Source organism: Mustela nivalis (genome assembly GCF_964662115.1).
Source record: "Mustela nivalis genome assembly, chromosome: 11".
Classification (NCBI taxonomy): domain Eukaryota; kingdom Metazoa; phylum Chordata; class Mammalia; order Carnivora; family Mustelidae; genus Mustela; species Mustela nivalis.
In genome coordinates, this window is record NC_139030.1 from 76,909,700 (window position 1) to 76,925,499 (window position 15,800).

The 15,800-nt window shown below is 42.8% G+C and overlaps 1 protein-coding gene across 1 annotated transcript in view; it reads left to right on the forward strand.

Moving 5' to 3' along the window:
• Positions 1-15,800, forward strand: part of DNER (delta/notch like EGF repeat containing) — a 311,380-nt gene that overhangs the window by 189,311 nt on the left and 106,269 nt on the right. Inside the window, exon 6 of the mRNA XM_082690792.1 lies at positions 13,554-13,707. Coding sequence (XP_082546918.1) covers positions 13,554-13,707 — 154 coding nt within the window. The remainder of the gene's footprint in view (positions 1-13,553; positions 13,708-15,800) is intronic.

The following is a 15,800-nucleotide window of genomic DNA, read 5'->3' on the forward strand; positions in this document are numbered from 1 at the left end:
ATGCTTTTAAAAAAATAAAAGTAACTTGACATTGGTTCAGTGTAGTTGCCCCTGAGTGGGCTAGGGGCGAGGAGGGGCGGGTTGCTGCGCTGGTGTAAGATTCAAGGATGTCTAGGGAGGTCCTTTCATCCCCAATTTTCTTGACACACCAGGCTGGAGGGATGCCTGGAAACCTGTTATTTGAGCTTAATTCCTGTGTAATAAAGGCCCGATTTCCTATTTAAATGCAAATGTCCCTAAAATGGTATCACACTAAGGTTTTTCTCTGTCATTAAAACTGGAGTAGCTTACTTTTGTAAGGGGTTGGTTTTAGTAGGAGAGAGAACAGTAGATAATTCTAGGTGTTGGATATGAGAATAAGGAGCTGGGTTCGGGGAGGTGAGATTTGTTAGCAAATCTGAGCCCTGTGTTTGGCTTTCATTTTTCCCCAGTTTTAGATATAGGGGAGGCTGGCGTCATTTGAGCCAGTCGTCTGAGACAGATGTAATGCCAAACACTCTAAACTACTTTTATTCTGGGGGAGCTTGAGAAAGTCTAGAAACACTCATCTGATGACATAAATGACTTGGAGCCCTAGTCCATAGCAAAAGCCCATTTATGCGTTACTCAGAAAAGAGAGGAATTTGGGCCAGCTAATGGGTTTTTTTTTCCCCTTTCCAACATGACTATCTAAAAATTATAATTAGGAAACATTATTTGAGGTTGATTCCCATACTGAGGACTGCTATGGATGGCAGCCACATGGTAAGGTATATTGGCCTTTGTCAGAGACTATGAGCATGAAAGAGGAAGACAGCTTGAAGCTTTTCTTTTTTTTTAAAGATTTTATTTCTTTTATTTATTTATTAGAGAGAGAGAGAGAGAGAGAGAGAGAGATCACAAGCAGGAGGGAAGGGTATAGGGAGAAGCAGACTCCCCGCTGAGCAGGGAGCCCAATGCACGGCTCGATCCCTGAAGCCTAGGGTCATGACCTGAGCTGAAGGCAAACACTTAACTGACTGAGCCACCCAGATGCCCAAGAACTTAATGTTTTTGTGCAACACTTACATGGATCTATGTTTAACCCAAGGACTTCCACACCCCACAGTCTTCTGACATGAGATTTCATCACCCCATCCAACGACAGACATACTGAGGCTCAGGGAAATTAAGTATGTATTTTCTTTTTTTTTCTGAAGACCCTAAATCCAGTATCCTATTCTAAGAGTCATACGTGCAATGGAAAAGAAACTATCAGCATCAAAAAAGGTTAAAATATAATACATGGACCAAGAAATTTTGAAAGGGAGACATGAGCAGTGTTCATGTTCCTATAGTCAAAATCTGTGTGCAGACTTTTCTTTCTTACTCGGACCTGGAGGATTAAAGTAGTCCATGGAAGAGATCATTTCATGTGAATATTATAGATTTATAAAAATAGTCTGAAAGCAAGCAAGATTTGTCATGCCTATGAACTAAAGTAATTCTTTTGGCACTGTGAGTTAGATATTTTGATGAGCTTTTCCTGGAAATTATTAAAATGATTTTTTTCTAATTATCTTGGGGAACGCATTTATTAGATATAACCTGCCTTTTGTTCAGGATTAAAATGATGAAAGCAGCCAATGTTTAATGAAATAAGATTTAATTAAAATGAATGATAGGGCCTTCCCACCTTTGTGGTTTTATTTCAGTTTGTGTCCATGTCCATTCAATAAAGTAAGAAATGCATTCGTTAGATCAGGAACTCGGAATAAAATCTTTGACAATAACATGAAGAAATAGGTTTTTTTTTCCCCTTCTCCAAATACTGAGGAAATGTTTTTGTCAAATTCTATGGTCTCAGGGATTATATAATCAAGGCAAAACTTTAGGAGTTTAGTTTAGGACAATTACTCTTACTTTACGAGTAATATATTCTTATTTCAATAGGAAATCAAGGGGTTGAAACATTGCTCTTCCCTTCCTTACAGAAGGCTGAACTGATCCTTCCATGAGCTCTTCTGTGTTTTGCTTATTTGTCCCAACCTCTCTCTTGGACTGGATTTGAGCCTATCCACAAAAGTACATAAACTATAAAACAACCTAGAGAGGAGGAAGACAGATGGGAAGGGGGAGGCAAAGAAGAATTATAGGTCCAATGGGAAAATAAAGCCAGGTTAGTTGTACGTCTACAGAGGAAGACCCTTAGACTGGTAAAGGTTGGAACTGGGGCGCACATGCTTTGGTGTGGTGTGGCCTGTGGATGTAATTGACCACCCATGTAAGGAGTCTGAAGGGCATGAGGAGAAACAGGGAAAACAGGGAAGGGGAAGGAGAGAAGAAAGGGGACCTCATACCCAAGGGTTTCCGCTAGGACACCTGTCATTTAGGTGGACATCACACAGTTGGACTGTCTCCCCATCTCTGAATTTTGGGTGTCAAATGGGGACAAAGGTCTTGAGACCTTGAGATCCTAAAAGGACAAAAGATGCCACTCAGGACTGACCTAAGAAGAGACCCAGAGCAATCGGAGTGTTTGAAACAGTCAGGGCAGGGAGCTGGGGCTTCTCTCTGATGGAGCAGGTACTGTCCCTTTAACATGGGCCTGGTGCAGGCAGCTCCTGTGTGGTCTCCCCATGTATTCGAGCGCTGTGGTTTACTTTCAGTGTCGTTTCTTTCAATAGGTCCTAGAATCAGATTTCCTGGGCTCAGATTTCAATTCTTCGATTATTAGCCAGCAGACCTTGGTCAATTGACTCAGCCTCTCCTTGCCTCAGTTCGCCCAAATACAGTACTGGGATAACAACTGCAGAGAGGATAATTGCATTTTTCAAAGCCCTTCTAATAGCACCTATTGAGTGTTCAATAGAGGTATTCAGTAAAGGTGATAGTGATGATGACAGTGACACAGATCTATTTCTCTAACTAGCTTGTCAATTCCCGGAACACATGAACTATGCCTTCAATGTCTCTGTACGTGCAGTGCCAGCCTCTCCAGAGGGCTGTTGTTCAATGCGTGTTGTGTATACTGTAGGATAATGACTTCTGTATGCAAGCATCAAATATTTGTGAAGGACTGAGGTGGCATTTGAGGAAGATGGCTCTGAAAATAGTTGGAGGAATAAGGCAGAGAGAGTGCATGTCCGTGCTGGGCTGAATTGGCAAAACTCACATGTTGAAGTACTCACCCCAGTGGCTGAGAATGGGACTGTAGTGGTAGATTAGACCTTTATTTATTATTACTTTTTAAAGATTTTATTTATTTGACAGAGAGATCACAAGGAGGCAGAGAGGTGGTAGGCAGAGAGAGAGGGGGAAGCAGGCTCCCTGCTGAGCAGAGAGCCTGATGCGGGGCTCGATCCCAGGACCCTGAAGTCATGACCTGAGCTGAAGGCAGAGGCTTAACCCACTGAGCCACCCAGGCGCCCCGAGATTAGACCTTTAAAAAGACAGTCAAGGGGGGCCTGGGTGGCTCAGTCTGTTAAGTGACTGACTCTTGATTTCAGCTCAGGTCATGATCTCAAGGTCATGAGATCAAGCCCCACGTCGGCCTCTGTGGCCAGTGCAGAGTCTGCTTGAGATTATCTCCCTCTCTTTGCCCCTTCCCCCTGCTTATGCCCTCTCTAAGTCAATCAATCAGTCAATCAATCAAATTTAAAAAAGACAATCAAGGTGAGACAAGGTCGTATGGGTCATATAAGTTGGGTCCTCATTATGGTGATTGGTGCCCTTACAAGAAGAAGAGACTATGACAAAGACATTCACAAAGGAAAAGGTTTGTGGAGACACAGGGCAGCAATAGCCATCTATGAGCCAGGGAGAGAAGCTTCCAAAGAAACCAGCCCTGCTGACACCTGAGTTTTGATTTTCCCGGTTTTCTGAAATGTGAGATAGTAGATTTCTGTTTGAGCTGCCCATTTGTGGTCCTGCATTATGGCAACTCAGCACATGGATGTGGTGAGAGTAAGAAGGAAACCCGTGAGGCAGATGTTAGCACCCCAGGGAGACATGTGGTCACTTGCAGATGGGGAAGGATAATGGGGATTTATGGCTTCCATGGTACTGAAACCGAGATGCATCAGATCGAAGATTGTGAGAAGACTGGAAGCCAGCCTCCTTCAAGTGCTCACTCAGTGCATACATGCGTCCATCACCCCCCTTCTCAGGATTGTGTTTGAACCACACCCCTCATACTTTGTGTTTGAACCACACCCCTCAACCTTTGTAACTCAATTCCTTGCATTTTCCAGTATCTTAAATTGTAAGAGATATCTTTGCAAGGAGACAAAATCCACTTCTCACTGCTTCTGGCCAGCTGTGTGACCTGGAACAAGCTACTTAAACTACTGTTTGTGAAACAGAAAAATCATTCTGATCTTGCAAGACTGTTGGGAGGATTAAGTGATCTTCAGCATGGTGCTTGGCTTATGCTGGGCCTTTCTTCAATAAATGGTGGTTGGGTACCCTGCCCTGTCTCCATTGGGTTCCCATCTTTAGAAGAAGTTTCCACTCATCGTCTTTGCTTTATACTTAAAAATGTAACTGAAGGGCACCTGGTGGCTCAGTTGGTTAAGCGTCTGCCTTCAGCTCAGGTCATGATCCTGGGCTCCTGGGATTAAGCGTCCCCGCATTGGGCTTCCTGCTTAGCAGGGAGCCTGTTTCTCTTCTCCCCACTCATGCTCTCTCTCTCTGTCAAATAAATAAATAAAATCTTTTTAAAAAAAGTAACTCAAAGTAGGTTTTCCATCTGAGGTGACTTGAGGAAAATGGTAGGAAAGATCCTTATTCTTCAATGAATTCTTCTCATCACTAATTTATACATCAAAGTGTCTATTTTATTAAAGCTTTTTCTTTACCATTTTCTTTTCATGTAGCAAAGGAAAGAACTAAAAGACTAAATGGAATTTTAAAATAAGAAATTAAAATGGCATGTCATTTACTTGTAGAATGTGGCTGGTTTTTTTAATAGGGAAATTCAATAAAAGATGAATTTTCAGTGACTTTTTTTTTTAAGTCAAACTTTACTTTTGCTAATGGATTAGTACTTTTCATCAAATAGATACACAGATACTGGTGAACTGAAGATCCAGGCTGATTATGTGGAAATCTTGGGCCTAATTATGGCAGTGCTCAGCCTGTTGAGAACAGAGAAGTTGCCAGGATATGGTTAGAAACCGCTTTTGAATGTCTCCATTCTGCCAATCCATACATCCACTTTGAGACAGAAAGCCTTTTACAAAATTTCCTGAAGGACATTTACTTTCTTCTCCCTTGAGTAATAAAGTAAACTTTGCTGTCCTTTGGAAGGAAAGAGCAGGGCTCATTTATTATTGTTCCTATTTTTAACATTTAAGCCAAAGAAATGAATTCTAGGAATTTTTGAATGTCAAGTTTTGAATTTCATATTTAGATGATCTCCATGTTTTCTAAGCTTACTTTTTTTTTTCTAATAAGCAGCTATGTTTGCAATTAATGAATCCACATAGAAGAGGGATAGTGTGTTTAAGGTTAATGGGAAATAAGATAACATAAGCAATGTGAGCATGTTGTTTAAATTCCATGCGTAGTAAATGAATAGTAAGACCTAGCAGACAGACAAGAATTTTAAAAATGTAAATCAGTGAGTTTTCCTTTGAGGTAGTTTACTATGTCCCCAGCAGGGGGCAACACTTTGTCTCTCTGGTTGGGCTCCAGGGATCTCTGTATGGCCTGGACTTAGGAAAAGGCATGTGTAGGGATTTTCACATCGTAATAGGAATTCTCAGATAGTGTCTTAAATTTTATATCCAAATAATCCTTTCTGTCTTTTGAAATACAAAATCTGTTTTTTTCAGTAAAAGGCTAAATCCTGCCTAAAAGACTGTGCTAGTTATGACCCATTAGTTATAACTCACCTATGCTGAGTCATATGAAAATGTGTTCTGTGATGACTGCTTTTTATCTAGGTTTTAGTATCTATCAGTGTTAGAGGGTTTTTGTTCCGTTAATGTCCCCGGTTCTTGGTCATGTCGTTTCAAAGAGTGAGGAGTAGATAAGACGGAGAGTGGGGGGCAACAAGCCAATTTTATGGAGCACGAGTGTAAAGCTCCCGGAGAGCAAGGGGTCCCCGAGAGGGTTGCCACCAGAGTTTCTAACTTTAGGGGTTTTTATGAGCTTTTTTTGCGGAACTACCTTCAGCAATCAGGGCGTGCTCAAGTTGTGCCAGTCAGGGCTTCGGTCACACATATCTGTCTGCCGATTAGGTTAATGTCCTGTGCTGAAGGTCTTTTTTGGTTGACAGCTGCGCTCCTGGGTTTGACTTAGGTCTTAACTGCCCCTTGCCCGTGATATTGACAAATGCTTTGTGGTTAATTGTCTTATTTTAGGACGTTTTGCAGAAGTCATTTCTGCAAAGGCCACACAGCAGAATGTCAGTGTGGTTCTGTCTAATCTGCAAAACAGAATGTCAGTGCTCTTTGATCTTAACTGTCCTGACTCCATATTTTCTCAATGCGGACCCTGGCCCTGACTACCTACCTGTCCAACTAGCTCCAAACATCAGCTATGTGATTTCAGACCCAAATGACCACCCAGCCAGGTTCCCAGGGGCTGGAATGATAGATCCTTGGCTGAGGTCCTTGCCAGGATGAGGCTCCTGCGGCCTCCATCTGCACAGATCCAGGGTCAGTACATCTTGGGGTGATGGGATAGCTCAGGCTGGAATCTGAGTGATCCTGCATTGTTACATGAGACAATGGGGACTCACGGCCTTCTTTCCCTAAAATCTGCTTAAGCTCTGAGCATAAGGGTCTGTAGAAGGCCCCTACTTGGAACATCGTCTTCATGAACAGTTGCACTTGGAGCTCTCCCATTAAAAGAGCAGGAAGAGGACAGAGCTTTCTATTACTAGGAAGCAGACTCCACGTCTTGATCCTGTATCTAGAGAATTCATCTAGAGGAGTCTGAATATCTACCTACAGGCTCTGCCTTGCTTTCCTTGCTAAGGCCTGGGTTCGGTGTGCCCTGCCTGTGGCCTCTGCCTCCTGGGGAAACAGAGCAGCCAAGCCTTCCCTAGCCCAGAAATGGCTGAACTTCAAGAAGACTCTGCTGTTTGGAGGCAACTGTGCTGACTTACCTGATTCTTGTTGCCCACCGGAGAAAGCAAATAGTCCTCTGGGGCAAGCAGAACTTTTCCTGACATTTGGAGATGAAAGAAGTTTCTGGACTAGGACTTAACATCAAGGGAGGCTCCATGACATGCACACAAGGTTCTCTCCAACATCCCTGCCATAAAGGCAGGAGCAGACTCCACAGGGAGGAGCTGGACACAGAATGCAGAGTGTGATTCTCATTTTCTGAAGTTTTATCTTTCCTTTCTTGGAACTTCGCCAGACCCTTAAAATAAAAACAATGTACTTCCTTATTGTGGAAAATTTCAAGCTTATCCCAAAGTGAGAATAATTTGGCAAGCGTTCATGTCTGTGTCACCTATCTCCAACAATGACCAGTTCATTGGCTAGAGTTTAGACCTTGCCGATGTTCATACGTTGAACTGCAATTAGCCCAGATGTTGTTTGGAAGCGGGCTGGCCCCTGGAAGAAATGGAAATTGGCCCAGGAGGTCCTTTAGCCAGGAGTGGCTCAGAAAATCTCCTTTCCCTTCTCAAAAGTTGAGGGGTCCGTTACTCACCTTCTGGCTTGGAAATTACCCTCCACATTCTATTCCAGTATCCCCTTGAGTAAGAATGTGTGGACAAAGAATCTGTAAGTGACTGTGGTGCTGTCTCAGCAAAACACGAGATCCTCAGAGATAGACAAGGACGTGGGGGAAGAGGACCCCTTACCTGCGCAGGACTCTTCTTGAAGATGATTTCAAACAGCCCCTGATGAAGTCAGCTTAATTCAGTCGAGCATCTATTATGTATGTGTAACTTAAGTCCCAGATGTCAAGGACCCCCAGTCCTGGGGGAAAATCGTCTAATCAAAGTTTTCGAGTCTGCCCAGGAGTGATTAGGCACTTTACGTATAAGAGATATGTTCATCCTTCAGGAAGGATATTTTTATTCAATTTTGAAACCTTACTTGAACACCTTTGGTATTTTTTTTTTTTAAGATTTTATTTATTTATTTGACAGAGAGAGATCACAAGTAGGCAGAGAGACAGGCAGAGAGAAAGGAAGGGAAGCAGGCTCCCTGCTGAGCAGAGAGCCCGATGCGGGACTCCATCCCAGGACCCTGAGATCATGACCTGAGCCAAAGGCAGCGGCTTAACCCACTGAGCCACCCAGGCGCCCACCTTTGGTATTATTCTTAAGACTAAAAGAAATTAGAATCAGTGAACCAAAAGGATAGTCAGTGATGCCGACAAGGAAGGCAGGCAGACAGCAAGAGAGGAAGTAGACAAACTATGCAATCTGGAACCAGAATCAAAATACCACAGTTATTGGAGTTATTTTAAAGTTGGGGTGAAGGGCGCCCCATGTGCATCTCTGGTACACAGACCAACGCGGTGATGAGAGGACAATATTCAGCTATGCATGGGAAAGGCTTGAAATCGATGATAACACATTTAAGCCTTGACCTTACACTCACCGGCTGGGACACCTTCCAAAATGTATCTGACCTCCCTGTGGAGTGTATTCTCAATTCCTAAAATGGATGTGATAATAGCCACCTGACAGGTGGTAAAGATTAAGGAGATAATTCAGTGTCAGCAAGCTCTATAAACAATGAGATTCCGTGTCCAGTCAGCTGGGGCTTTTGTGGTCATACCGATGTCACAGGGACGCCAACAAGAGATAAGTGTATTTTCTGGATACTTTGTTTAAGGGATAGAGTAAGATAGAATGGATGAATTCTGACCCTGAGAAAGAGAAATAAAGCTCCTCAGAAAACTCGTCTCTGTGGGATGATTTGTTCGTGACGAATAGGCTTTACTGAGAAGTGACGGGTGCAGAGAATGAAACGGAAAAAGTGAGATGGGCCAGATCGTCAAGGGCCTTGTGTGCCATGCTGGGGAATTTGGACTTTCTTATCACACATTTGACTCCATATTTCATGAGGTTTTTGGAGTATTAAAAAATACAAAAACATAAGTTAAGGGAAGATGTAAATTAGAACGTAACCTCCAAGTTAGAAAGAGGACAAAGCCATAGAGGTCACAGAGCTCGAGGTAGCTGTTCAAGTCGAACTTCTGGTTGACTCTGAGCATGCTGTGACCAAATCAAAAAGGAGGAAAAAAATGGGCAGTCACATGATCTGCATTGTTCCTGAGGACAAAACATCAGCTCTTATAAGAAGCAAAACTTTTACTGGCACCTAACTGAGCGAATTTCTTGGGGAAGACTTTATAAAGGAGGCCCAAAATGATGTATGGTGAAGAACGTTCTCGCCATCATCCTCACTGTAAACACAGTAGGAGGCTTAATGGGCTTGTTTCTTATAGGGCTCCTCTCTTCCCCTTCCCAACTTTAATTTCCCCCATGGTATTTATCAGCTCACTTACTACATTATTTTACTTGTTCATTTTATTTATCATCAGTCACCTACACTAGATTATTGTTTCTAAGAGACAGTCTTGTTCATTTGTGTGTTTCGGGGTCCTAGAACAGTGCCTGGCCTGGCACATGGTAGGTGCTCAGTCAGTATTTGTCGTGTGGGTGAACAAATGAATGCAGGTGTGACTAAAACTTTTTAAACCTCCAAGTGAGCTTCCTACCACCGAGAAATTTCCATTAATGTACAAATGGAATATTTGATGTCAAGCTGTTGGGGAAATTGAGATTCTGCATTGGGTTTTAAGATTAATCTCTGAGGGTCACTTCTCATTTTACTTAAAAAAAAACTTTTACATGTAAATATACAATGATTTTGCAAGGAAATAGCTTTCTGTAATTTAGCTAAGCTATTAATTTTATTTCTGAGTGGAGAGAAGGGCAGAGCCAACTGTGTGCTGAGCAGATAGCCTAACGTGGGTCTCCATCTCTAGACCCTGAGATCACAACTTAAGCCAAAACCAAGACTCACTAAACCAACTGAGCCACCCAGGCACCCCGCCCCACTAAGCTACTAATTATAAGAAGTCCATTTTGTCTTTTATGCTGGTTAAGTCAACTGGACCTAGATTAGTGCTGGCATAGTGGGTTAATCTTCTTAAGGTTGGTATAACAGTTTACAACTTTCAGTGATCACAGTTTCCCACAACAAAGATGCTAATAACATAATTTCCTAGTAAATATTCATGGCTTCTTACAAATCAAGTCTTGAAACTTAATATTAAAACAAACCTCTTAATATTTTTAAGAAAGCTCATTGCTCTTAGAAAATAGACTTAGGAAGAAATCTAACTTTATGGACCATATGATACAGAATACATAAGAACTGAAGTAGAATTTTATAGTCATGGGTATGTAAACATTTGTTAATCTTCCTTATCCATCATTCAAAGTTTAAGAATCAATTCTATGTTTTGTTTGGTCAAAAACAATTATTTCAACAGTTTCTTAATGTTACTTTCAACATTCTGGCTTAAAACAAAGCCAAACAAAATGTGTGGCTTCTGTTTCAGCTTTAGATTTAATAAAAGCTAACTTGAAGATATTTGATTTGGTGTTTTTAATAATTTATTTCCACAAGCAACATATTTTCCATGGGACAAAGCTGATGAATTATATGCAAAATGTATCCCCCAAATAGCCAAAGAAATTGATCTGCAATATGGAACTGCTGGATACAAACCAAGTAAATTTCAGAGGACAGCTGCCAAAAATAATGACACATAGTAATTTATGAAGATCCTGAGGCCCATTTTGGAATTGTATGTGGCCAGCACGCACAGTGTTTACATTTCAAAGGCAGTCAGGAATCTGCAGGTACACCGAGGACTCCAGACATGTCCCTGCAAATATCAAAGGTGTACTCTGTTGCACATTTGGGCAAGGACGAGATTTTTCCTTTAAAGATAGTTCTAGAGAAAGAGTTTCCTATTTAAAAGGCTGCCTTTTTAATAGCCTCGATGCAGCTTCTCCCAGCTTTAAACTACAAAGTCCATGCAAATGCACACTAAAGGGGGGGAAAAAACCCACCTCACAATATCATGAAAAAGCAGATAGGGAATCAACTGTTGCTAGCTGGCAGAGGGAATTTCCGTTTGCCACAAAGAGGTGCAAGAGAGGATGGAAATAGAAGGCAGAAAATTTAACTCTAACTGAAGAAGAAAAGCCATTGCTTTTATTCCACCTGTTCTGGTTTCTAAGATATAGTTGAAGAATGTGTTCTTAAACTTAGGAAGAATTGATTATGCAGATTACAAAGATTTCTCCTGTTCCCTTAACAAAAAAATATTCAGTTAACAAAAGAAACACACCTACACAGTATCTGGCCATTTGGTAGAACTAAAGATTGTTTGACGGGTGTCTTGACTGGTTGCTGAGGTCACAGGTCTGTCCACTCCTGGCTTAGTCACTTTCGGCAAGTGGCATCCTGTTAGAGTATAAGCTATGATATCAGTGTGCCAGGGACAGTTTTTCTTAGAAAAGGTGTCTGTTGGGGATGGGGCAAGTTAGATGGAAAGCACTAGAAGTATAGCTACAAATAGATTGTGTCCGTAATACAATTTTGCTTAATGTGTCTGTGGGCCTTCCTTCCAGGAATGCAAGGTTGAGTGAGGTCTAGGGCATCTAAGCAGTCAGATATTGCTAGACAAAGATAAAAAGAAATAGATACGGTTTTTTAAGAAGCTAAAATGGCATTTGATAAAATTCATTCCTCATTCTAGCTTTCTGCTTAGTGATAAATTCTACAGATCTCCCTTTGAAATCAAGCTTATTCTAGAAGAACCAGCAATGAAACCATGAGGGCCGGAAAAGGCCGGGGTTGGGGGAGGGGGCGGAGAATGTTACCATTATTTGCAATTGGCACGCAATTTGGCGGCGGGGGGGGGGGGGTTGTTTTATCTAGAAAACCCAAGAGCATCAAGTAAAAACATGACCAACTGAGGGCTCAGTGTGATGACCAGTAATAGAACTCAAGCATTTTATATACCAGTCATGATTGCTAGCAAGTTTGATGGGTATTACAGGAAAAGGATGAGGAAAATATTTTGTGTGTGTGTGTGTGTATGTATTTCAATCAAGTTTAATATATAAATATATATATATATGCGCATGCCTGGGGGGTCAGGGCCCTGGTTGGGGATTTTGAGTTAACAACACCTGGAGAAGAAGGGGAGAGTCTCTCTCTGAGATTAGAGACAGGGGACTGGGGCTGGGGAGGGGGAGGTGGGAGGCAGGGTGGGTTGGGGAGAAGTTATGGGTGGGGCTTTGGACCAGTAGGGATTTGAACTCCTGCCTGATGTGGAGGCTTGGGGAGTGCTGGGAGGATGCGTTTTTCTGTTTTGTTTGATTTTTTTAAGTATTCTGTTTTGTTTATGCCGTTCTCCTTTGCTTCTTCCAGGCCCTCTGCAGTAACAACCTACATTGCTTCACCCAGGGTTTGGAGCCCCATTAGTGGTTGTTTGTTTGTTTGTTTGTTTCAGATGGTCACCACCCCCAGGCATTAAGTATGAAGAAAAGATCAGGAAGGCTCTGTTTTATTTGGATTTTACAACTATCTCAGGAATGAAGGTTCCAACCAAATGCAGTGCTCTGGGTCTGAGTTATGGTCTTTCACTAAGATAGCAGGAACGCCATAAACCAAAGAAGACATTTACTAGAATTATAATCTTTTTAATCTTCCCTTGCACTCAGTTTGTCTGTATAGCTGTGTGTTGATGCTGAAGGTAACTTAGAAAGTGATTCAGTAAATTCCCTGCGTGCTCTGGAAGGTGGTCAGGGCGGGAGATCTGAGGAGGTGTTTGTTACAAGTGCTGTGGATGCTACAGGAGCTGAGCTGGTTGGCTGACATCTTGTTTCATGGCTGGAGAGTAATCCATCCGCTCTAGCAAGACAGAAAATGGTCGGGGTAAATGTCAATAAAGAAAGAATGAGAAAAATACATGTATGAAATTAAAATGTAAGACAAGGGGCACCTGGGTGACTCAGTGGGTTAGGCTACTGCCTTCGCCTCAGGTCATGATCTCAGGGTCTTGGGATGGAGCCCCGCATCAGGCTCTCTGCTCAGCAGGCAGCCTGCTTCCCCTTCTCTCTCTGCCTGCCTCTCTGCCTACTTGTGATCTCTCTGTCTGTCAAATAAATAAATAAAATCTTTAAAAAAAATGTAAGGAAATACACACCATTTCTCTCAAAGCTATGATTTTGATCAGATCAAAATATAAATGACATGATTCCAGCATTCAGTATTGGTATAATTACAAAAAGGAGCGAGGCGGGGTGCCTGGGTGGCTCAGTGGATTAAGCCACTGCCTTCGGCTCAGGACATGATCTCAGTGTCCTGGGATGGAGCCCTGCATCAGGCTCTCTGGTGAGCAGGGAGCCTGCTTCCCCTTCTCTCTCTGCCTGACTCTCCGCCTACTTGTGATCTCTCTCTCTGTCAAATAAATAAATAAAATCTTAAAAAAAAAAAAAGGGGGAGCGAGGCTTTTGAACTTTGGGATTCCCAGCCAGAGCGTACATTTTAGAGGTCTCATGTAACATGTATGGTATGCTTGTGTTTTAGGCAACTTTTTCCTGTACCTGTGAGGATCAGTACGTGGGTACCTTCTGTGAAGAATTTGATGCTTGCCAGCGGAAGCCGTGTCAGAATAACGCCAGCTGTGTGGATGCAAATGAGAAGCAAGATGGGAGCAATTTTACCTGCGTCTGCCTTGCTGGTATGATATCCATAGATGAGTTATTATCGATCTCTCTGTAGAAGGTACACTTATTAAGGGTGGCTAAGTGACATATTGTCCAGCTGCTAGATAAGGCAACTCTAAATTTTTACAGATTGTCTCAGGCTGTGCTTCACAGGCTTGGGAATGGAAGAGTGAAATTCACATGGGGATAGACATCCTGTTCCTTGGCTGGCTTTCTGACACCGGGATGCTTCTGTCTTCGCGGTCCACCATTTTTATCTTGGGAAATGATATGTTTGGTCAAAGAGAGGTCTGGACATTTCAGAAACAGTTCTGCAAATATGTACCAAGTGTGGACTGGGACTGTGTGGGTGATGACGCTCAGTAACAAGAAAATTCCAGGACAATCTGTGCAGGTTGCTGTGTCAAGCCACCTCATCTTCCCATTGATGTTAATTTCCTTTTGTTCGTGTATGTTCATTAGGCCAAGTACACTGTTCTCCTCAGTGTGGGAGGTCTTCAGTGTTCCTTGATCAGTATGGAGGATTGGTGGGCATTACTTGGAGACCAATGGGCAACCAGTAGGAGAGCACAAGCCAGTGCCCCCAGATTTCTGTGCTCTGCAGTCATCTTAATTGACTTATTGCTTAGCCAACTCGATTGTTAACACTCAAGGAGCAGGAATGGCATTTCCCAATGAACATTCTGATATGGCTATTTTGATACAGCTTAAAAGCAAATACCAAATTCCTCCTTTTTTTTTTTTTAACCATTAAATAGCATGCAAAACTGGCATCACCATTCCTTTTTCTGTTTCATCTCTGGTTGCCAACATCTGCCTGATGCTGTAGGAGTTGGGGAAAGCCAGAGGGATGGAGTAAAGGGACAGTTGGAGTGATGAAGTCTTTATTTTAAGAAACAGGATACAGAGGTGCAAAAGTTTATAGACAAAAATTGAAAGTTCTTCACTCATCTCTCCCAATCCAAAGCATCAGTCAGTCACTGGGGTAGGTTAGTAATCTGGTATATTCTTTCCAAACCTGTGTGTGTGTGTATCTCTGGGCGAGTGTGTGTATTTCTCTTGCACACCAGATAATTAAGTATTTTTCTATATGCTTTTTAAAAAACATGGTTATAGTATACATAATTGTTCTATAACTTGCTTTATTCCATCTATATTACATTTATAGTAGATCGTAGAGAACCTTCCATGTCAGTATGTGCAGATTTGCCTCATTCATTTTTTTTTTTTTAAGATTTTTATTTATTTATTTGCCAGAGACAGAGGGAGAGAGAGTGAGAGAGCACAGGCAGACAAAGAGTCAGGCAGAGGCAGAGGGAGAAGCAGGCTCCCTGCTGAGCAAGGAGCCCGATGTGGGACCCGATCCCAGGACCCTGGGATCATGACCTGAGCCGAAGGCAGCTGCTCAACCAACTGAGCCACCCAGGCGTCCCTGCCTCATTCATTTTTAACTGTTTCAGTGTGTCTCCTAAACTTGTATCTCCAGATCAGCCTCCCTCCAAGCTCACCTACTGGTTACCTGACATCTGCCTTTGGATGTCCCTGGCCACCTTAACCTACGCCATTTACAAAACCAAGCTCATCACGCCCCCCTCCCACCTGCTCAGCTTCTAGTGTTCTAGTTCTATAAGACAGACATCTGCAAGTCATTTGAGGTGCCTCCCTCTCCCTTTGTCCACACCCCTGCTACCTCCAAGTGTTCTCCATTTGACCATCTGGAGACCTCGCAAATCCAGAACCCTCTCCACAGCCCCACGACCACCACCCCCAGGCAAGCTGCCTCTGCCCCTTGTCTGTGCTGCTGAGGTCATCTCCCACTGCTTGTCCATACACTCCTGACTGTGCTACATGCTGAACCAGCGTGATTGTGCCAAAGGGAGCCCCCCTTTTGTCCCCATATCCTCTCTTCTCCACCTGGTGGCAGGTGATCATTTTCCTCTGCAGATCTGGTGTGATTGCCTTCCTACTTCAATCCCTTCTTCCCATTGCTCTTCGGTCCATGATCTGTCCCTCGCCCCCCTTTCCAGCCCCACCTCACCCCACTGCCCACCTTGCTCTGGGCCTGACCATCTTGGCCATTCCTGTCCCTGACAGCCCGAGCTTGCTC